General features: G+C 60.3%; 5 protein-coding genes across 5 annotated transcripts; 2 read left to right on the forward strand and 3 right to left on the reverse strand.

The window, feature by feature from the left end:
- Nucleotides 1-541: 541 nt before the first annotated feature.
- GGTG_11773 (hypothetical protein) lies at nt 542-13,575 on the forward strand (the record flags this gene model as incomplete). The annotated part of the gene is made up of 2 exons (XM_009229664.1): nt 542-1,515; nt 1,599-13,575. 2 exons carry the CDS (start codon nt 542-544, stop codon nt 13,441-13,443), a joined length of 12,819 nt encoding a protein of 4,272 aa, XP_009227928.1. The 3' UTR covers nt 13,444-13,575.
- Nucleotides 13,576-13,982: 407 nt separating this feature from the next.
- Nucleotides 13,983-15,589, reverse strand: GGTG_11774 (hypothetical protein). The gene has a single exon (XM_009229665.1). The coding sequence runs from the start codon at nt 15,269-15,271 to the stop codon at nt 14,096-14,098; it is 1,176 nt and encodes a 391-aa protein (XP_009227929.1). The 5' UTR covers nt 15,272-15,589; the 3' UTR covers nt 13,983-14,095.
- GGTG_11775 (hypothetical protein) lies at nt 15,311-15,781 on the forward strand (the record flags this gene model as incomplete). Its single annotated transcript, XM_009229666.1, has 2 exons — nt 15,311-15,461; nt 15,732-15,781. 2 exons carry the CDS (start codon nt 15,311-15,313, stop codon nt 15,779-15,781), a joined length of 201 nt encoding a protein of 66 aa, XP_009227930.1.
- Nucleotides 15,782-18,026: 2,245 nt separating this feature from the next.
- On the reverse strand, nt 18,027-18,540 carry GGTG_11776 (hypothetical protein; the record flags this gene model as incomplete). Its single annotated transcript, XM_009229667.1, has 2 exons — nt 18,027-18,306; nt 18,510-18,540. 2 exons carry the CDS (start codon nt 18,538-18,540, stop codon nt 18,089-18,091), a joined length of 249 nt encoding a protein of 82 aa, XP_009227931.1. The 3' UTR covers nt 18,027-18,088.
- Nucleotides 18,541-19,334: 794 nt separating this feature from the next.
- GGTG_11777 (hypothetical protein) lies at nt 19,335-22,742 on the reverse strand. The gene is made up of 2 exons (XM_009229668.1): nt 21,212-22,742; nt 19,335-20,789 (listed from the first exon to the last, which is right to left on the reverse strand). The coding sequence occupies exons 1-2, from the start codon at nt 22,585-22,587 to the stop codon at nt 20,693-20,695; spliced, it is 1,473 nt and encodes a 490-aa protein (XP_009227932.1). The 5' UTR covers nt 22,588-22,742; the 3' UTR covers nt 19,335-20,692.
- Between the last annotated feature and the right edge of the window lie 51 nt (nt 22,743-22,793).

Consider the following 22,793-nt stretch of genomic DNA (forward strand, 5'->3'; position numbering starts at 1 on the left):
CCCCCATCCCTTTTCTCTCCGCTTCTAGCAACATAAACAAACTTATGGCTACTTACACCGCCATCGTATTGACTCGAACTCGTCGTTAGGAGTCAGTTACGGGGCATTTGAAATCTCTCACTGTGGGGTGACACCCCAGCCCGGGGTAGGGGGAGACGAGTTAAGGGACACGTACGAGGATGCCCTCGTGTCATAAAAGACCTATCCCGGGGTGTCGAGTCGTTTTGTGAATGACAGGAGACTATCGCCGATAGCTGGGAATAGTAGATTGCATGCAGGCTGCGATATAAAGCTGTCGCTGAGAAACTTTAAACCGGAGCTCGTCAGCAAACTGCAATATAATTCTATCGTTCTCACCACCTTCATCTTGACAATCGCCAAAAAGCGAGTGGACTTCTCAGCTCGTCCGCTGATGTACGGACCGAGACACCAACAACAAAAGTAATAATTGAAAAAAAAATACGCGAGGACAGAAGGCAGATCTGAGACTGTCACACGACAAGCGTGGACATTAAGCACCAACACGCAACAAGCACATGGGATGATGGAGCCCATCGCAGTCATCGGGCTGGCCTACCGTTTCCCTGGCGGTGCCGACTCGCCGGCCCGGCTGTGGGACGTGCTCACCAGCGGCCAGAACCTGTCCCGGGAGCCGGACCCGGACTCCCGCCTGAACTTGCGCAGGTTTCACTCCCCCGGCGACCCGGATCGCCACGGGTCCACCGACGTCACCAGCTCCTACTTTCTAGACGAGGACCCGTCCCGCTTCGACGCGGGCTTCTTCGGCGTCAGCCCTCTCGAGGCCGAGGCCATGGACCCCCAGCAGCGCCTGCTGCTCGAGACCGTCTACGAGGCCAGCGAGTCGGCGGGCTTGTCGCTGGCTTCGCTCAAGGGCTCGCGCTGTTCGGTTTTCGTCGGCGTCATGACCTCGGATTACCCCGAGATCCAGCTCAAGGATACCGAGGACCTGTCCATGTACACGGCCTCTGGCGCGTCAAGGGCGATATTGGCGAATCGCATATCCTACTTTTTCGACCTGCGAGGTTCGTCTGTCTGCCTGGATACCGCCTGCTCGTCCTCACTCGTCGCGTTGCACCTGGCCGTCCAAGATCTTCGCGGTGGCGGCGGCAAAGGCGGTGGCGGCGGCGGCGGCATGTCAGATATTGCCGTGGTGGCCGGGTCCAATCTCATTTTCGGCCCCGACGTCTACATAACCGAGTCGAAACTGCACATGTTGTCCCCGACCGGGACCTCAAAGATGTGGGACGAGGGCGCCGATGGATACGCCCGCGGCGAGGGGGTGGCCGCATTATTCCTCAAGCCCCTGAGCAAGGCCCTCCGGGATGGCGATCCGGTAGTCGGCCTGATTCGCGGGACAGGCGTGAACTCCGACGGTCGCACACCCGGTATCACGATGCCGAGCGCGACGGCCCAAGCTAGGTTGATACAGGAAACATATCGTGCGGCCGGGTTGGACCCGGACAAAGTGGAGGATCGTTGCCAATATTTTGAGGCGTAAGTCTTCCCAAAACGTAATCAGCGCGCGCGGATACTTATCCGCCTGACTGGGCCAGCTAACAAGAGTTGCCTTGGCACAGACACGGAACTGGGACAAAGGCCGGAGACCCAGTGGAAGCCAGGGGCATCTTCCAAGGTTTCTTTGAGGAGGCAGACCCAAGAAGAAAAAGAGGAAGAAGGCAAGCGCGCCGACGGCAGGGGGACAACAATGAACCATCACCGCTCCTTGTGGGGTCCATAAAAACTGTCATCGGCCATCTCGAAGGCTGCGCAGGTCTCGCTGGCGTCGTCAAGGTGCTACTGGCGATGAAAAAGGGTGTGGTGCCGCCGAACCAGCACCTCGAGAAGCTGAACCCGGAAATCGAGCCGCTGCGTGATTTCCTCCGCGTTCCTACGGAGCCGGTACCCTGGCCGCAGCCGGCCCCGGGCCAGCGAAAGCGTGCCAGTGTCAACAGCTTTGGGTTCGGCGGCACCAACGCCCACGTCATTGTCGAGTCGTACGAAGATGACAAACCGACGCAGGGCTCAGATGGACTAGTTGCCGAGGAGTCTCCACAAGAGCGCGGAGAAGAGCGCCTGACCGCTCCAATCGTTCTCAGCGCAAGCAGCCGAACGTCGCTGCTCAGGCGCGTGGAGCAAATAGCAGGTTACATCCGAGAAAATCCGCAGACCAGCTTGCGGGATCTCGCCTGGACTTTGCAAACACGACGCAGCGAGCTTGGACTCCGGGTCGCGATACCAGCCGCCACCAGGGATGGGCTCCTTGAAGAGCTGGATCACTTAGTCGAGGAAGCCAAGGGGTCCAAGCAACCTGCCATCGGGACACCCGCGCGGCAGCTTGTCTCGCCAGCCGAGGGCGTGGGCATACTAGGCATCTTCACCGGCCAAGGGGCCCAGTGGCCGGGAATGGGCCGCGAACTGCTGCTCCACAATGGCGTCTTCAGGAGGGCAGTACGGCTCTGTCAGGAAGCGCTCGCCGGTCTGCCTGACGCACCACAGTGGTCGCTGGAGGAGGAACTCCTCAAGGACGGGAGGACCACCAAAAGCCGCGTAGCCGAGGCCGAGATTGCGCAGCCAGCGACAACCGCTGTGGAGATAGGTCTTGTCGACGTGCTGCAATCTCATGGGGTGCGCTTCACCGCAGTCGTCGGCCACTCCTCTGGCGAAATAGCCGCACTCTACGCAGCCGGCATCCTGACCATGGGTGACGCCATTCGGATAGCCTACTACAGGGGCAAGTACGCGCACCTGGCTGGTAAGGGGTCAATGCTGGCCGCCGGCTTGTCGTGGGATGCGGCCCTCGAGCTCTGCAGGTCCGACCGGCGGTTCAAGGGCCGCGTGTGGCCGGCGGCCAAGAATTCGCCCTCGAGCGTTACGCTCTCGGGCGACGTGGAAGCCATCCAGGAGATGAACCAGGAGCTCCAGCGACTCAAGGTCTTCTCGCGGCCGCTGCACACCGACAAGGCGTACCACTCGCCACACATGCAGTCGTGTGCCGACGCGTACCTGGAAGCGATGAAGAGATGTCGCGTACGGCCCAAGCTGCCGTCCCGCTCGTGCGTGTGGGTGTCGAGCGTGGGCGGGACGGCTGAGAGCTACTGGGACGCGGCGCCCGAGGACCTGCAGGCTGCCCTGGCTGGTCAGTACTGGGTGGACAACATGGTCAAGCCCGTGCTCTTTGCGGATGCGGTGACTGCTGCTCTCACCAACGGCGGACCGTTCGATGCCGCCATCGAAGTTGGTCCGCATGCGGCACTCAAAGGCCCAGTGTCGCAGACAGTTCAGCCGCTGCTGAACAAGGAGCTTCCCTACAGGGGCGCCATGTCCCGTGGCGAGGACTGCGTTGAGGCTGTCTCTCAAGCGGTGGGCTTTCTGTGGACCAACTTCGGCTCCGCTGCCGTGCCCCGTTTCCCCGGAGCGGACAAGGAGTCTAGTGTCGGCGGCTTCAGCGACAAAACAGACAGAGACCGACAGTCCCCACCCCAAGTCCTCACCGACCTCCCATCCTACCCTTGGGATCACGACCGCTCATTCTGGCGAGAGTCGCGCATCTCGCGCAACAACCGGCTCCGCGGTCCATCCAAGCCTGATACGGCGCCGTCGCTCCTGGGACGCCGTTGCACAGACGACACAGACCAGGAGCCTCGGTGGCGCAACTTTCTCAGTCTCAAGGAGGTGCCCTGGCTACGAGGCCATTCGTTCCAGGGACAGGCACTGTTCCCTGCCGCTGGCTACATCGTCATGGTACTCGAGGCGGCTCAAGCTCTTGCTCAGGGGTCTGGCCGCCTGGGATCTGCTGCCACGTCGGCGTCTCTGGTCGAGATCGAGAATATGATCTTCGAGAGAACACTCAGCATCGGCGAGTCCCGACCGGTTGAGCTGATAACCTCGATGACGCTCAACAACAGTAGCGGAGATACGAATGGTCCCATAGCTGGGACAGTCTGCTTCCACATATGCTCAGACGCCAGCACTGGCGTCACCGAGAGGACTTGTTCCGGAAGCGTCAAAATCCTTCTCAGCCATGCCGACTCTGGGATCGATCAGGAGGTGCCACTGCCGCCTCGCGTTGTACCCAAGGCGGCCAAGACGCCAGTTGATGTCGAGAAGCTGTACTCAACCATCCGCGCAGGTGGCCTACAGTATGACGGTCGGTTCATGCGCATGGACTCGATGCACCGTGCAGCCGGTATCTCGACAGCGACTGCATCCTTTGACGCCGACGAGGCACGCTGGACGAATAAGCTCCCGCCACCCTTCTTGATAGACACGGGCTTCCAGGCACTTTTCGGTGCTCTGGCTGCGCCAACCACGGATCGGCTGTGGACCCCATACCTGGATCATGGCTTCGTGAAGCTCACGATCGACTTGCGACAAAAGATTGCCGCAAGATCCTCCTCGCCTGGTGAGAAAAGCCAAGTCAAGATGGTGACTGACGCACACATCACGTTGGCCACGGCCACCAGGGTTGAGGGTGACCTCAGTATCTACTTGCCCGCGTCGACGGGCAGAGGCGCCCCACTGTACACCCTTTGTCAGATCGAGGGCATGGCTCTTCAAGCGCTGCTCAAGCCCGACCCCTCCAACGACCGCCATGTGTTCAGCGAGACGATCTGGGAGCCGGAGATCATCGGCGGCGGCGACCTGATGACCGCCGACTATAGCCCGCCGCAGGAAGATCTCGTCCTTCTAGCTGAGCGTGTGGCGTTTTATATGCTTCGTGTTATCATAGAACAGGGGGAGGCCGTCGGCCCCGAGAGCCTGAAACGCCACGAGAGGCTGTTCGTTGAGCACGCGCGTCGGCAGCTGCGGCAGGCCCGCGACGGCGAGCTCTACCCCTACGACGCTGCCTGGGCTGAGGACGACTGCGATATTATCTATGAGATACTCGATCGATTCGCACCACAGCAAGTCGACTTTCGGCTGCTGCGGGCTGTGGGCGAAGAGGTCGGCGCCGTGTTCCGTGGCGAGCGGCAGATGCTCAAAGTGCTCTTCGCTGATGACATGCTCGGCGAGTTTTACCGAGTCGGTCTCGGGCTCCGAAATACGCAACGTCAGGTAGCGCGCTACATGCGCTCGATAACCCACCGGTTCCCAGGCGCCGACGTCCTCGAGCTTGGTGCGGGTACGGGGGCCACGACGGCTGCCATCTCCGAGGCTGTGGGCAACGATTGGTTCGGTTCCTACACTTTCACCGACGTGTCGGCTGGGTTCTTCCCCGATGCTCGTGAGCGTTTCTCGGGCCCTCGCTTCCAGCACCACCTGGACAGAATGGATTTCCGTCGCCTTGATATTACACTCCCCCTTGAGGAGCAGGGGTTCGACGGGACTCGACTTTACGACGTTATTGTCGCCGCTAATGTGCTTCACATCGCGCCAAACGTGGACACGGCGCTACGAAGGGTGCGGCAGCTCCTTCGCCCTGGGGGCTACCTTGTTGCTGTGGAGGCAACCTCGAAGCTCGCCCGGATCCAAGTCATTCTTGGTGGACTCGAGGGTTGGTGGCCGCCAGAGGATACCAAAGATGTGACCCCAAGGGATGGGTGTGTTCTCCTGTCGTCAGAGGACTGGGACGCACGCCTGGTAGACACAGGCTTCTCGGGGCTTGATGTCTTCCATGGCGACCAGCCTGACGTGCGCCTCCACACGTGCACCTCCTTCGTCAGTCAGGCGCTGGGAGGATCTGACGACGGCCGCATGAGTTGCCTGCGAGAACCTTTGCGCCACGTACCCTTGCTGTCGACAACGGGCTCGCTGCTGGTGATTGTCGGCGGCGCGACCATTGCCACCTCGCGACTGGTGCGGAACCTCGACAGTCACCTCTCCTCGCTTGGGCCCTGCCACTTGGTGCACATTCGGGACTTGAAGAGCCTGTCTGGCGCATCATCGGCCTCGCCAGTCCACTTTCCCGATGGCGCCAGCGTTCTTTGCTTGGCACATCTAGACCTGGCGGTATCGCACAAGACTGGGTCCGGTGGCGTGAATGCAACCTACCTCGGCGGAATGCAGACGCTGCTTGCCCGGGCGGGACGCGTCCTCTTCGTTACGCAGGGGGCATACTCGACGGACCCGATGGGTGCTATGCTGGTCGGGCTTCTGCGTTGTGCACGCTCGGAGCAACCTTCACTTGCGGTCCAGCTGCTGGACATCGAGTCCGACGCCAGGCCGTTGAGCCAGGACACAGGAGTCCTTCTTGAGCACTTCCTGCGCTTCGTCTTTGCTGGCCAGCAGCAGCAGCCAGATTCCGCTGGCGGCGACATCCTCTGGTCAACAGAGACTGAGCTTCTCTTGCGTGGAGGCAAGCTGTTCCTGCCACGCATTAGGCACGACGTGGAGCTCAATGAACGCGCCAACGCTCAGCGGCGCCCGATATCGAAGCTGGTCTCCAAAGACACGCAAATCGTCGAGGTGCGGGCTGCCTCGTCAGGTGATGTCGGGGCACCCGCTAGTATCGAATTGACAGCAGCTCCACGACTAGCCCGGGACGTCCGCGAAGGAGAGGCAGAGGTCGAAGTATCGCTGTCAACATTGCGGCCAGTGGTGGGACTCGGGTCCGGCCAGCAGCCGAGATATCTCTGTGCAGGAACTGTCAGTGGCTATGGCGATGGAGGTGCGCATCAGTCGGTGCTTGCCCTTGCCAAGACAAACGCGTCGCGGTTGCGCTTGTCCAATCAGGCGCTGGTCGATGCTGGCACAGGGGACACAACTCCTGAGGCTCTTGCCCTGGTTGCGGTCACATTGGTCGCACAAGCCTGGGTGGCATCTGTGGCACCAGGCCAGACCGTCTGGGTGCATGGCGACTGCGAATTTGGGGTCGAACCCGACGTTCTGATAGACCTTCTCCAGCGTGAGGCCAGCAAAAGGAGTGTGCAGATTGTCTGGACTGCACCCCTGGGGTCGGGCTCAAACCCCAAATCCTCCAACATCAACTCTCCCTCAAGTCCCATTCGCCTGCACACCCAAGCCCCAGTTCGAGTTATCAGAGACGCCCTCCCGAAAAAGGTCGCGGCACTTATTGTCACACAGAGCGAACATGGTAGCGATTTCGCAAAGCGAATGCAAGCCGCGCTGGGCCTCCGAGACGAGCTGTGCGGCGGCCTCTGGGCGCCTCCGGGCTCCTGGTGCGACGACAAGGAGGCGGCTCTTCGCCTGACCAACTCCCTGCATGCATCGAGGGCAGCAGTGGAGCAGGGAGCCGTGCACTTCACGACGATCACGTCAACACTCGAAGAGCTTGCTTCTACCTCTGGTGGCAATGTCGAGTCCGCTTGCAAAGCGCAGATCCTGGACTGGACATCATCGGCGCCCATCACCGCCAACATCCAACCCATCGATGCAACGGAGCTCTTCCGCCCGGACAGGACCTATCTGATGATCGGCCTGACCGGAGATCTAGGCCTGTCCATATGCGCGTGGATGATCCGCCAGGGCGTCCGGCACCTGCTTCTCTCCAGCCGAACCCCCAACATCGACGAGGACTGGCTGGCCGGCATGACCAGGCTCGGAGCCAAGGTCGTCGTAAAGCCTATGGATGTGGGCTCCTGGGAGAGCGTGCGCCACACCTTGGACGACGCGTTGGCCTGTATGCCGCCAGTGGCTGGCGTCTGCAACGGAGCTATGGTGCTCTCGGACGACCTCTTTTCCCGCATGAACGTAGCTACCGCTGTGGCCGCCATGCAGCCCAAGGTCGACGGCTCCTTGAACCTCGACCGATACTTCTCAACACCGGCTATGCAGCAACTCGACTTCTTTATGCTGTTTTCGTCGGTGGGAAGCATCATAGGCTTGCCCGGCCAGTCCAACTACCACATGGCGAACCTCTTCATGGCCACTCTGGCGGCAGACAGGCAGCGCAGGGGCCTTGTCGGGTCCGTCATCGACGTCGGTGTTATGTTAGATATCGGCTACATCACGCGCCAGAGCAAGTTCGTCCAGCGCAACATGCAGTCCATGAACGTCCTGGGCACCTGGGAGGAGGAGGTCCACCAGCTCTTTGCTGAGGGCGTGTTCGCCGGCATCCCCGGCAACACTCGCTCCTCCCCTGAGATCATCATGGGTCTGAAGGTCAGCGATAACCCAGCCGACCGCCCCTTCTGGGCCGCCGACCCTCGTCTGGCCTATTTTGTCAAGGATCGCACCAAGACCTTTGGTGAAACCGCCTCGGTCGACGGCCCCTCGTCGTCTCCATCTGCCTTGGAGGATTTGCGTACAACTCTCGCGTCCGAGGCCCCACTGGACGAAACGAGACTGTCCAGCCTCGTCAGAGCAGCCCTTTGCGCAAAACTGGAAAAGCTCTTGCAGTCATCCGCAGGCTCCTTGGACATGGGCAATGCGTTGGTCGGCATGGGTGTGGATTCGCTACTCGCCATGGAGGTACGCTCGTGGATCCTCAAGACTATTGGTGCGGAGGTACCCGTCCTTCAGATCCTAGGAGGCATCACTGGCGATGAGATCTGCCAGAATGTGGTGGATTCAGTGCTATCCAAGCGCCCAGGCTCGTCTACAGTCGCCTCGGAACACACGCGTCACCCAACTCCTACGCCACCTACTCGTGCTGCTACAGACACGCCCTCTCTTGCTAGCGAGGATCATACTCCGAGCAGCCAGGATTCCAGGTCACTCATGTCGTCCCCAGGAGGTCCGAATTTACCCGTGGGCCAAAGCGCAGATCTGACACCTCTGACTCTCGAATCTTCTCCCTTGGGCGACGATAGTGTCGACGCAGACACAGTCCACAAGAGGCTCGACTCTCTAACTGTCCCCGAGCTTCAGCGCCGATGTCCCATGTCTCTTGCTCAGGAGCGGATATGGTTTCTGCATGAATATCTCGAAGACCCCACGTCCTTCAACGAAACTGCTTGGTACGACGTCGAGGGACCACTAGACATCGATAGGCTGAAGAGTGCCTTTAACCAGTTGACTGCGCGGCACGAAATACTTCGGACGCGCCTATCTAATGACCCTATCACTGGACTTCCGGTGCAGACTGTCTGGTCGTCGTCGGCGTGCAAATTTCATCATGTCGACGCAAGGCAGGGGCGCCCTGGTTCCGACCATGAGGAGCAAGTGGTCGTTGAATTTGAGGCTCTCAAGTCCCACACCTGGAATCTCGAAGCTGGCGAGTGCTTTGGTCTGACTGTGGTGCGTCGTTCATCCCGCAAACACACCATCATAGCAGCCGCACATCACATCGCCGTCGATGGTCTGACGTGGGTGTTGCTCCTACGAGACCTGACCCACGCCTACAACCAGCCGGGCTCCCTAGCCCGCATGCCTCCTCCACGCCCCTATACCGACTTTGCTATGCGTCAGCGCGGCCTGGTTCCCAGCGGCGCCTTGGCTCCAGAGCTACAATTCTGGAAGCTCGAGCTGAAAGGTCTTCCCGAAGATCCGCTACCGCTCTTTCCGGGCTTGGCTCGAGTGCCCAGACGTGAGGCGACCAACGTCCTCCGCAGCCTTCCCGTCCAACGCAGGCTCGACCGAGACGCCGTGCTGACGATCAAGCGCGCAAGCAGTGCCCTTGCCGTAACTCCTTTTCACTTCCACCTTGCGGCACTCCGGGTCCTGGTTGGCCATCTCTCGGGGGCTTCCGACCTCTGCATTGGCACATGCGAGTCCGGCACGCTCGGTGACGATGCCTTCGCTGAAACAGTCGGTTTCTTCCTCAACATGGTTCCCATCCGACTCGCCTCGGGGGCGGACGACCAAGGCGAGACGTTTGGGTCTCTTTGCAAGCGCGCGTCTGCGCGAGCGATCGCGGCAATGACCCACTCACGAGCGCCGCTGGACGCTTTGCTCGAGGAGCTCCGCGTCGCCCGCTCGGCATGCTGTAGTCCGCTTTTCCAGGTTATTATCAACTACCGTCTCGGGGCGCTAGCCTACCCACCCCTAGGGTCGTCGCAGCTCGACTATGTCAAGTCACATCATTCTGCGAACCCTTACGACCTAGCCTTGACTGTCATGGATATGCCGAACGGAGCCTGTCAGGTCGAGTTGGCGGCTCAGGAGGCACTTTACAGCAGCGACGCGGCTAGCCGTATCCTCGACATGTACTGCCGCCTGGTGGATGATGCGTCGCGGCGACCCGACATTTCCACATTAGAACTGGCGATGGACTTCTGTGGCGTTCCACGTGCCAAATCTGGCGCTGTCGGGGCTGTCAAAAACGACTTTAGCAAGAGGCCAAGGACCCCAGCAAAGCCCGCCGGCAATGAATGGGCCGAGAGCATTAGTGGTCAAGTACAGGCAATTGCCAGACTCTACCCCAACGACGTCGCCGTCAAGGATGGCTGGGGGACAATGACCTACTCAGACCTCATACGAAAGTCCAGCACCATCGCCTCCACTTTGGAGGAGCTCGGAAGGAATGATACTGGAGTTAGGCATTGCTGCCTGCTGTTCCAGCCCTCAGCTGACTACATCACGTCCCTGCTTGGCGTGCTTGACTGCTCGGCAGTCGCAGTTCCCCTGGATACCAGACTACCCAAGGAAAGACTTCTCGCAATGGTCAAGGACTGTCGGGCGGCCACCATCATCCATCATAGAGACACCGCCGACGTCGCAAGTTGGCTGAGCTCGAGTTTCGACAATGTACCAAGAATCGACGTCTCGCGCCTGCGATTATCGGAATCCACGTCAACCACCTCCTTGAGACAGCCGGAAATGACCGCCCCCATGATCATGGTGTATACAAGCGGCACGACTGGGACGCCAAAAGGCGCCGTTCTAACTCAGGCCAATTACTGGTCCATCATCGAAGCCATTGCCAGGCGGATGAAAATGTACGGGACCGACGCCGGAAACACGGATAGCGGCGGTTACCGGCACACAATTCTGCAGCAAACATCTTTTGGTTTCGACCTAGCCATGATACCCATAGTTGTCGGTCTCTGCACAGGTGCCCGGCTAGTTGTGGCCACGGCTGAACAGCGGCGCGACCCCGCCGCTCTCACGTCTCTGGCTTTGCAAGAGAGAGTGACGATGCTCGCCGCCACCCCCACCGAGTTCGAGATGTGGTTCCGCCACGGATGGGAGGACCTGGTCCGCTGCAATACGCTCCGCACCGCTTGCGTTGCTGGCGAGGCGTTCCCGCGCCGACTGGCTGCCGAGTTCCACCGACTGGAAGAAGCCAGGGGCGGGAAAAGACTTGCGTTGTTCAATGTGTACGGGCCGACAGAGACAACGATAGCCAGCAACATCGGTCTGGTCGACTACTGGAACGTGCCCGAGGTTGGCCAAAAGGACAAGGCCCCCAGCGTGGGCGCCGACCACATCAGCGTGGGCCCTCCACTCCAGGGCGTCGAGGTCTACATTCTTGACGAGGATGGCCATCAGCTCCCGCCCGGCTCTGTCGGGGAGGTCTTCATCGGCGGCGCTGGTGTTGGCTTGGGCTACCTGGGCCGCCCTGACCTTACCAAAGCCGCATTTGTGTCGGACATGTTCATATCTGGCGAGGGTAAGAAGACGCCCATGATGTACCGCACGGGCGACTCTGGTGTTGTGCGGCCAGACGGATCGCTCGTCGTCCTGGGTCGCATCGACGGCGGGTCCCAGGTCAAGATCCGCGGCATCCGCATCGAGCTCGAAGACATATCCTCCACCATCTTGAGGGCCGCGCGAGGGAGGATCTCGCACGCCGTCGCAACCGTGCGCGGAGAGGAAAAAGCCATTGTCGCATTTGCCGTTCCCTCCGGGTCTGCTAATCACGGCGGAGAGGTGGACGGCGCGTATCTCGAGTCGCTTGCAGGTTCCCTACCTCTGCCCGAGTACATGCGTCCTGCCGCCATTCTGCAGATCGACAAACTTCCGACGAATCAGAATGGCAAGCTGGACAGAGAGGCCCTGGCCCGGATGCCATTGCCGACACACAAGAACCAAGCTATTCACAAGCCTCCAGTCACAAACTCTATGGTACACGTCGACCCCCGAAAACAACCCCAAGCAGCGTCTTCTCTCTCTTCCTTGGAGCTGGAAATCCTCGACGCATGGCAGCAGGTTCTGCCAGACGCGTTCCGACGATCCTCCGGGGAGGCCGGCCCAGAGTCGGACTTCTTCCGCATGGGTGGAAACTCTATGAGCCTCGTCTCCCTCCGCAACACCATCAGACAGCGCTGGCGAGCAGAAGTGCCACTCGTGCGCCTGTACGAGGGCAGCACTCTTCGGGATATGGCTACTATTCTCCACGACGTCAAGGAATCGAGTGACGGCGACGGCGTGGACTGGGAGTCGGAAACTCGGTTCGACCCGACCGCGCACCAAGAGGTTCTCACAAGGACCGCTGCGATGAACGGGCCCACGACAGGACTTATCAACGAGCGCTCTAGATGCAGCAATGGCAAGACAATCCTGATCACAGGAGCCACCATGCAACTGGGGGCGGAGCTGCTGAAGACTCTCCTGGCCCGCGACGATGTGGCCACGGTGCACTGCGTCGCAGTCCCGCCAGAGGAGGCTCTACAACTCACCAAGGTCGACGACACTCGCCGCACTATACAAGCGGCGATGAAGAGCAGGAGACTCTTCATACACGAGGGCTACCTTGACTCCGCCCATCTCGGCTTGTCGGACGAGGAGATACAGGTGCTGTTGAGGGATGTCGACGCGATTGTGCACGCCGGCGCACAGGGGTCCTGCCTGAACAACTACAACTCGATCCGGGACCAAAATGTAGGGTCTACAAAGTTCCTCGCAGCGCTCGGACTGGCGTGCCAAAAGGCGCCCAGCTTTCATCTCCTGTCAAGCGCGAGGGTCATTCTCTTCAGCGGCAAGGACGAGTACCCGGAGGAGTCGGTGTCGCAGTTTTACCCACCCAGAGGCGCCAGCATTTGCGGCGGCGGCGGCGGCGGCGGCGGCGGCAGCAAGTCGAGGGAGGGGTTCACGGCGACCAAGTGGGCGAGCGAACGGTTCCTGGAGAACTGCGCCGCGGCGACGACGCATCGCGAGGGGCGACGATGCATGGCCGCGGTCACGATACACAGGACCGGATATCTGATGTCGGACGCGGCCAGCGAGATGGACGCGGTTAACATGATTCATCGGTTCGCCGACAGGGTGGGGGCCGTGCCGGCCATGGATCGGTTCTCTGGGTTTTTGGACATGTGCGAGGTCGAGTGGGCCGCGGCGAGGATGGCGGATTCCATCGTCTCTCCAACTGCTGCTCTTTCAAGTGGGGCCGTCGCTGTCAGGTACACGCACCACACAAAGGGCGACGCGTTCCCGGTTGGGGGGTTTCACGCGCATCTGGAGCGCAAGCTGGGTAGGTCGCTCGATAGCCTAAGCATGGAGGAGTGGGCGGAGCGGGCGGAGCGGGCCGGCATGAGCCCGTTCCTGGCGAGCTTCCTGCGCGCCGTGTGCGAGAGCAGGGATGAGGCGCGGTACCCGAAGCTGCTGCTGGGTAGTGGCGAGGGCAAGGCGGCTGGAAGATGATTAGGTATGCTTGAAGGGCAAGGTGTGGATGGGAGGATGAAAGCTTGGAAATATGTATGGGAGGAACCTGGTTATAGACTAGAAGCTAGAGGGATCAACGGACGCGCGTGCATTTTCAAAGTCTTGGAATGGTATTTTTAACATCGACGAAACGAAAATTCCGTTGATCTTGGCGTAAGTACTTGCTCGCCCCTTCCTTTCACAGCAGCAAGCCCAAGCCCAGGTCCACGACCTCCAGTTGTTTGTAGCGTTGATAAGATACTACTAAAACGTAGTAAACGGTAAAAGAACGCTTGGCCAAAAGCAAAAAGGAGCAGAGGCATCCGTTTTTAAAGGCCTAGGATCCCACCTGCTTCCAGAATCTTTTAGTACTAAAACATATAAGGGCCAAACTAGTACTTGGGTAAGTAACCACTAGGGGAATTCTCGGTGTTGTGTGTTTTAGCTTTTTTTCTTTTTTTCCCTTTTTAGCTTTTTTTTTCGCTGGTGGGCCATGGAAAATACGGGGCTACAAAGTGAGACAAAATGAACTTTTTCTATCAGGAGATGGCGAAAGGAAATGCCGTGATATACGCCTGTTTGTTACCCATGTGCCACGCGCTATGTTGTTCCTAGACTAAGCGGAAAGGGTCGAGATAGACATTAAAAGATATTAGCCTGAACATTGCTGCTGCTCTTGCTCCCCCCTCCAGCCATTTTCGCCGCCAACAGCCAGACTGGCACTCTCGTAGCCATAGTAGCACTCATCACTAGCGTCCGATCCCTCCCCTTCCCCTCCGATGCGGATCCCGCTGGCGGAAAGATCGGCAACCAGCTTGCGCACAGCATCCTTCTCGGCCTGGAAGCGCAGGGAATCTATGGTGGCGCGCACACCGTAGGCGCAGACGACAAACTTTTCGTGCTCCTGAACGTTTGCGTCGATGCCGCCGCCGCGGTCCAGCTCTTCAAGGTCGAACGTGGCCGCGAACCAGTATATTGACTTGAGCGTCCCGGGAGTCTGGCTCTGCGGGTCGGGATACCTCACCACTCCGATGAACTCGTTGTTGAAGACGTCCGACGTCACGTCCGTGTCCGGGCTGCAGCACTGTGTGTGGCGGCGGCGAGATTCCGGGGATGCCTTGCCGTTGGCGGGAGTTGCTTGCTCGGTGCGTGGTGCAGCGGCACACTCGGTCACTACGGATTCGGCGTACATGCTGCTGCGGTCGCCAACACTGCCTGGTGCCGAGCCCCCACCACTTCCACCGGCTCCATCCTCGTTATTCACCGAAGGGGCCTTGGCGGATGCGGGCGGAGTGGGCATGTTACTGTCGTCAACACCGGCGGGAAGCTGCCGCTCACGGTGCTGACTCTGTTGCTCTAGGGGCGCAGCAGACGACCTGGTACACACTTTGAGGGGTAGTGGGCGGACCCGGACGCCCGACTCCTCGAGGGTCTCCCGGATGGCAGCGCCGATGTGACCCTCGCCAATCTGCTTTCGACCTTTGGGCAGCTGAGCAATGCCGAGCTTCTTGTTGTACAAGCTCAGAATACGGCCACGCCGCAGGTCGATAGCGACAGCACCACACGACACCGTCTGGCGCTCCGAGGGAGTGAAGAACATGGTACGATCGATCTCATCCATGTCGAGCCCACCGTGATCGTGTTGGCCCTTGGGTTTATGGTGACTCTTGGCTATAGTGTTGGTAGTGCGTGGGGAGTCGAGGGCGGCCTCCCTTGATGCTGCTGCTGAGTCGGGATCATCGTTGGGTAGATTTGAAGGTGGCATAGTCTGGCAGTTGACGTATATGTTCTCCTGCGGATCCAGGAGGATGCGGCTGACAGATAACATTGTGGATGGATGGATACGGTGTAATACTGAAACAGGCTAATGGCCGGTAGGGCGGCGACGCTGAGCAGCGGTGATACCGGGTTCGTGGTTGAGCTAGTGAGTGAGTGGTGTGTGGCGATGAACCTTTTGGGAGGCCAGCGCGGCCGTTTTGGCAGTAGATCCACGGAAGGGGACAGAAGTATGGGAAATGGTAAGTAAGGTTGGAGGTGTGGGCTACGATGAGGTTGGTGGGGGGTGGTGTGGGTTTATTTCTCTGGCCTGCAGTGGGATCTTCTTTGCTTTGTTTTTGCCTTAGTTTTGTTGCAAGTAGGATCTCTGCTACTTGACATGGCATAAGACAACAAAGGCGAGAAGTGGATGTGCAGAGGGTGGAAGACGGAGAGAAATATATACCTGTTCTGGCAGTCCTACCGTCAGCCGGTCCAAGCCCCTTACATGTGTCCGGGATGGTGTGTTGTAGGCGAGTTGGCGGGAGCAAAGCGAGAGGGTTGTCAAGAAACTGTCCTGTAGCTCTCCTAGACTGTCACAAGGGCGGAGTGGCGTTGCCAGAAGCCAGGTCAAGGGAATGGCACACGGGCTAGGTAGGTTAAGGGACGGCTGGGATATGTGATTGATGGGTGGCTGCCCAGGCCGGTAGATGCGCACGGGTGAGTGGGTAGGTGGCCTGAGAGGACGGATGCCGTTGATCGGGTATGTCGGTATCCAGGTGTGTGTTCCCCGAGAATGTGTTGTCGAAGGTGACATGCAAGGGGCCCTAGCTGGACGGGAGTTGTGTCTGCCACCGGCGTGGGCCGCGGTCAAGCGGGAGTCCTGTCGGCTGCCCGACTGGTTCACGTCTTGGCTGCGGTCGACAAGGTGGAGCGGTACCTGATCAGGTACCTGACGATGGATGCTAGGGCAGGGCTATGGGTTGCGGCAGCAGGGCGGCAAATAAGTATGCGATTCTGCGTGTATGGAGCCCGGAGAGGGAGGAGGGGCGTGTTATTTGCCTCGAAGCCGGGTGTGGCTATCTCGCTCCAATGTTAGAATCCCAAGCCCAAGACTGTGTTTAGAAATTCACGGTCCTGCCCCAGTGCCGCCGCCCCTCCCCCTCTCATGTGAACAAGCCGGTTCGGTTTGTTGTGGTGTGGGCATTGTATAGGTGTGTCTGTATGGATTCTTACCAAGGCATATCTTGGGACTGCTGCTGTCTCTCGAGCGGGGAGGCAGGGGCTCAGGTACTGCCGTCAGGTGATTTGTCTGGCAGCCCAAGCCAGCCAGCTAGCGGACATGTCCCCCAGCTGGCGCTGTGCTGGAACGGTACAAGCTGGCCTGCATTGAGCCTTTTATTCTCGCCCAAACGGCTGGGAGCTTTTGACGGTCTGGGGTGGAGCGAGTGCAGAGGAAGGCAAAGACAGCCGAGTAGCATCAGCATGTGAGCTAATGTCCGTCCCCCATCCACACGCTCGCTGGTGACAGTACAGGGACGGAGAGCAGGGAGGGTCAAGGGGAGGGAAGGTGCCTGCTCGTAGCGTAGGTTGCGGGTCCAGTTCTCGGGCAGATTCCCCTGCCCGCGTGGAAGGGGCAGGAGCAGGCTTGGTTGGTACCTTGAATGCGGGAGGTGTGTGCCTGGCTGCGCGGGTACACATGGTATCCAGGATCTGGGGACCAGATAGGTGGTAGGTACCGTAGATAGGTAGGTACCTACCATAGGTACCGAGGGGCCTGCGTGTCTCATCGAGGATACACAGGGCCTGGAATTATGTACTGCACGGCGTTCAAGCTCACTGTATTGTAGGCGATACGTATATTTGATGTGCCTGTAATTAGTACTGGCTCAAAAGAAACAAGTTGGCGGACCGAGAATGCCTGGCGCACCAATATTTGCTGCTTGCGTAAGGTTCCTCCCATTTTCTTTTTTCTGGAAGCGGCAGCTGGAGGGAGGCCTGGATGCTGGTGACCGGAGCTGGAAAATCGGGATGCTGCTGGCGTTTCCACGGCCTGCAGTGAACGGCCCGATCCCCCCAAAATGCAGGGCGCCCTGTCGCGTCCTCCAATCACGTCCCGCCGTTGGCTTGGCCTCCCTCTGGTAGCATGGGGAGGGCGGTGATGTGGAATCGGACTAGTCGGTGGAAATCTCGACGGGCTGCAGCTTCCCGACCGGTGAGCCAGGGAGACCAGAGAAGAGCCAGAGCATGGGCTGCTGGAGCCCTTGAGGGGAGGGGCGGCCGCTACTTCCTTTCTTTCCTTCTTGTCTGTTGCGCCTGCCCGGTGTGCCAGGCTGCCTGTGATGGCGTCTCACCGGTCCATGGGGTCGCTCTTGCACGGTTCCGCTTTGGGAGGCTCCGAGGCTTGGGCGTTCCACACCCACCCACCAAATTTTGCGTCGATTGAATCACCGGAGTCGCATCCCGTTCGCTCGGTCGGGCCAATCGAGCGAGGCTGGCTGGCTGGCCGGCCCTCTCCAACCCGAGGATACCCCGCCCCCAGCCGGCAGACACTGAAAGCCGGTGCAAGAAGTCAAGAGACGTCTTGGTAGCCAAGTTGGGGAGGTACAGGCACGCACCTGTAGGTTCTATTGCTCCGTAACGTGGAGCCAGGCTACTGGTTCGGGAAGTTTTTATGGCCATCATACATAGCAGCCATTCTCATATGCCTACCATATCCGCACCCATCGCTCCCGACGACACACACACACACACACACACACGCGCGCGCGCTGTTTACGGGCATCCTGCAGCGCAGGCGCTTCACCGGATCGTTGGAAACATCAATGCCCTGCAGGCAGTCGTGCCCCATGGTGCCTTTGGCCTTTGGCCACCCGCGTGTGACGGGGGTTCAATCCAGACGCTTGTCGCGCACCTGAGTGGGAGAAGGCGGTGAGAAGGTCGCGGCCGTTCTCCATTGCCGATTCCAGTTCTGCGCTCTTAGGGTTGTCTGCAGAAAGGAACTCCCCGTCATTGGCATGAGGTCGCGAGGCCCTTGTCCCTGCTGGAGACGACAGGCACTGGCGCCGTCATTTGAGTGCTCAGCACCGCCAACAGGCCTGCCCTTGCCTGTCACCAGCCACAAACGCACCGGATCAGCTTTCCGCCCCCTGTGTCCCGCTCGATCTGCCCATCCGTTTGCCCCACCGCTGGTGCTGTTTCTTATTTGACGGGAGCTTGGGCCAGGGCAGCGACAGTGCTCGAACACTCGATGGCCTCCCCCCGCCAAACAAAACAAGGCATCCGATCAAAGGACGGCAGAGGACCCTCACTTTGCCACCCTGCTTTCAGCACGGCACCCATTCCCAGCGGCCAATGTTGGCCGCTTCCAAGCCCTCAAAATTCATCTGCCGAAAACTGCATCCATCCTCCCCCGACCCTGCGCACGCTCGCCGCGTGCGGGGAGGCGCAATTCTAGTCCCAGCCGAGGATAGCGCCGCCAACGCACACGCGCATAACTATGTCGGGACAGCGGAAACTGGGCTTTTGACATTACGCCCCTCCCTTTCTGGCTTCCATACCTGCACGCCTACGCGGTTGGGCGGGGGCACCATACGGTGGCTGAAATCTGTAACGCAACAAGACAACCAAAAAAAGGTGTGGCCCCTCATTGCCGTCTCCCGGTTCGCGGGAAAGCGGTCGGGATGGGTCGAGCCAGCCTACCAGGAACAAGGCGCACACGAGCACCCAGTCATGGCACGAAATGAGAAACCCCCACATCTTTTAGCCGGCACACATGAGAAACACACCACGCCAGGGACCCAACATATACCTAACAGACATACATGATGTAGGTTACCTCGGCTGCCCAGCTTGGCTCGCCGGTGTCGTCAGCCTGCATCGAAAATCTAGAAGGGGGTTATAGGGGTGATCCAGACTCATATAACCCCCGATTGAGGGTGGAGGAGACCACTTGGACTGCTCGGGGGCATCTGGAGAGCCTGAATGGCCTGTGTGACTGCATGTTGCACCCTCGGGGTCGGCCAACCCTGCTTTCCCTTAAGCTCCCCTTCGTGTTAAGCTAGCCATCAAAGCCCATTTCCTCAGCGCCCCCTTTCCTACCCTTCGCTCCATCTCGCCAGCCACATACCCCTACCCCAGTCACACAAGGGTACCTACCTACTAGCTACCTAGGTACGCAACAGCCAATCTGGTGCTCCGATATCGCCCCTGGCATGCATGCTGATGCTGTCAGTCTACCACCCTACCTGCCTGATCATGAGGGCCTCGTGATCATGGGGCCGGCATGCATCTTTATCCTATAGGCCGTCTGGAATCTATCTCCTGCCGCTCCTCTCCCCTCATTTTCCTGCTATACACATCAAACAGGGCGATTCTATGCGCCGATGGAGCCATGTGCTTCCCTTTTTGAGAAAGCCGAGCGGTTTAGGGAACTCGGGCATGCCATCAGGAAATTCGTTTACGCACCCCGGGAATATTTCAGTGCCCAGATCCTTGTGCCTATGATCTGCTGCTCACCGGTGTAGTCTGGCACATGGGCGCGCGTACCTTCATGGAAGACCGGTGAGATGTCATGCCGCCAGTCCTCCGTTCCAAAGTTTACATCACCTCCGGGTACCGAAATGGAGCAACGAGGGCCATTGGCCGGCCGCTCGACAAATATGTACCGTCAGGAATGCCATATCCATCATCCCGCGTCCTATGCCCGTGCCCAACTGCTGGGCATGCGGCTGCCCGTCGTCCTCTCCCCATGCTGCGATACCACGCGTGAGAAGTCCCACCCAAGTTAGATCCCTTATTCTTCCGTTTTTCCTTCCTCGCCCCGCCCCGCATCCACTTTCCTATGGCTGTCCGGATGTCATGTGTCCATCTACGATCTCGCATAGGTTGCTTAACCGCTGCCGTTGGTAGCAGGGATTGACCTAGTATCTGCTGGGGCACCCCCACGCGCGAGCTTGACTATTTAAGTCCCACGCCCCCCCTCGCATGATCCTGGCTGGCGTGCACGCCGTCAGATATCGTGCGAGAACATGGGAAGACGGTGCGGCAACGCTCCATGAAACGTCACAAAGACAATAGTATGTGGGCGGGGTGGTAGCGAGATTTAGGCCCGAAAACCGAGCGGGAGGGTAAAAGTATTCAAGCCCTCTCGCCCGACCTTGGAGCCTTTCATTGTTCTTTGTTGTGGCCTGGTACCGCTCTATCCCACACACCAATATCCCCGCAACGTGGCAGGCGATCCGCAGTCCTTTCCACACTGGACGGCGAATAGGCGCGAAGCAGCTTCCCGTTGCATCCCGGCGATATGGTGAGCAAAGCACGCGCGAGGGAGGGGTCAGTTCCGACAAACCGATTCGGGAGGGACCGAGATATAGGCAAGGTTCTATGGATCCACCCAGAAATCACGCCTGGGGGCGAAGAGGGGCCGGCCTGCTGTTGGTCGAGTCGGATAAAAAAGGACGCATGCATGGAAATCCTCGATGCGCTTCTGACATCACACAGGGGTTGTTGCGAACTGCTTGTTAAAGTAGCGCCCAATCACCATCCTCCGGACCTCGCTGGTTCCCGCGCCGATCTCGTACAGCTTGGCACTGTCGTGGGCGAAAAGAGACAAGGATTAGCGTTGCAACGGAAGAGATGGGTCCGGGCCAGGAAAGGAAAGAGGCAAGGCGAATTGGGGGCGAAAGAGGCCAGGCACGCGCATGGAGAATGCAGGGCAGTAGATAAGGTAGCCGAGGCTTTGGGCCGCCCGGGCTACCTGGGGTGGTAGGGTATTCTGGGTGGCGGGGCCGTTGCTGTGCGCTGTGGCAGGGAAGGAGCAATGTATCGACGTAGACGGTGGGCGTGCTGGCTATGTCACGCTCGGCTAGAGCCATCGGAGGTGGATGCGGGAATTATGGACTAGTCGAGGGGAGAGAGAGTGAGGGGGGCGACAAGCGAAGAAAAGGGGAAAAAGGAGGGGTGGGATGATGGAGAGGTACTGGAAAACAAAGGGGGAAAAAATCGGACTCACTCCCTCAACAGCCGGCTCGCCGGCATCTCCTCGGTGTAGCCCATGCCGCCCAGGACCTGGATGCAGTCGAGGGCGACCTCGGTGGCGCGCTCGGCGGCGTACAGGATGGCGCCGGCGCAGTCCTGGGTGCGGATCTCGCCCGTCTCGTCGACGCGGCGGGCCGTTTCGTAGGTGTAGGCCCTGGACGCCTGGAGCTTGGTGTACATGTCGGCCAGTCGGCCCTGGACGAGCTGAAACTCGGCCACGGGGCGGCCGAACTGGGTCCGGGCGTGGGCGTAGGGCAGGGCCACGTCGAGGGCGGCCTGCATGATGCCCAGGGGCCCGGCCGACAGCACGAGACGCTCGAGGTCGAGCCCCTCCATGAGCACGCGGGCGCCGCCGCCGACGGAGCCCAGGACGTCGGCGTCGGGCACGAAGACGTCCTCGAGCACGAGCTCGCCCGTGTTGGACCCGCGCATGCCCATCTTGTCGAGCTTGCGCAGGCACGTCAGCCCCGGCTGGCGGCGCACGATGAAGGCCGTCATGCCGCGCGACGCGGGCACGGCGGCCGGGTCCGTCTTGGCGTAGACGACGACCACGTCGGCGTCGGGCCCGTTTGTGATCCACATCTTGCTGCCGTTGAGCAGCCAGCCGTCGCCGCGGGGCGAGCGGGCGGCGCGGGTGCGCATGCTGACGACGTCGCTTCCGGCGCCGCTCTCGCTCATGGCGAGGGCGCCGACCTGGGTCCCCGCCACCAGGCCCGGCATGAAGCGGGCCTTTTGGTCGGCGGTCCCGTTGAGCTGCAGCTGGTTGACGCACAGCTGCGAGTGGGCCGCGTAGCTGAGGGCGACCGAGGCCGAGGCGCGCGACAGCTCCTCCATGGCGACGCAGTGCGCCGCGTAGCCCATGGCGAGCCCGCCGACCGACTCCTCGGCCGAGATGCCGAGCAGGCCCATCTCGCCCAGCTTGGGCCACAGGCCGGCCGGGAAGGCGTTGTCGCGGTCGATCCGCGCCGCGAGCTCCTCGGGGATCTCGCGCCGGCAGAACTCGCGCACGCCCTCGCGGAGCTCGTCCAGCGCCGCCCGGTCCGGCGCCGTGAAGCCGGCTGGGTGCTTGCTCTTCTTGGGCGCCGCCGCCGCCGCCGCCGCCTTCTTGTCGTGGTCTAGGGGCGGCGGGGCGGCCGTGGTGCTGGTGGCGGTGGCGGTGCTGGTGCTGGTCGACTGGAGCCTCCTTTGCTGCGCGGGTCGCGGGGAGATGGGGGACCGCGGCCTCCAGCGGGCCGGGGGGAGGACGCTGCTGCTAGTACCGGTCGGGGACAGGGCGGCGGCGAGGGCGGGCGTGCGCGCGGCGCTGGTGCTTGGCCGCGCTAGCGCGGAGATGGCACGGATGGATGCCATCGTGTGTGGATGTGATGCGGGATTGAAAATGCACGCAGGTTCAAAAAGAGCGGTTGCTAGTTAAATGGACGTCTGCAAGCTCGAGGGATCGCGTCGATGAGGGTGTCGTGGGGAAGGAGGAGGCCAAATGAAAGCTGCCTCGGGAAAGACCTAGCAGTCCCTGTCGCTAGAATTGGGGCCTGACCCCAGCGAATTGGCGCGGCTTA

This window comes from Gaeumannomyces tritici, assembly GCF_000145635.1.
Source record: "Gaeumannomyces tritici R3-111a-1 unplaced genomic scaffold supercont2.7, whole genome shotgun sequence".
Taxonomy (NCBI): domain Eukaryota; kingdom Fungi; phylum Ascomycota; class Sordariomycetes; order Magnaporthales; family Magnaporthaceae; genus Gaeumannomyces; species Gaeumannomyces tritici.

Coding starts and splice junctions, on each gene's coding strand:
- GGTG_11774 (XM_009229665.1), bottom strand. CDS start 15,271: ATGTTATCTGTCAGCCGCATCCTCCTGGATCCGCAGGAGAACATATAC.
- GGTG_11777 (XM_009229668.1), bottom strand. CDS start 22,587: ATGGCATCCATCCGTGCCATCTCCGCGCTAGCGCGGCCAAGCACCAGC. Junction 20,790..21,211: donor GCGAGCCGGCTGTTGAGGGA/GTGAGTCCGATT, acceptor CGCCCACGACAG/TGCCAAGCTGTACGAGATCG.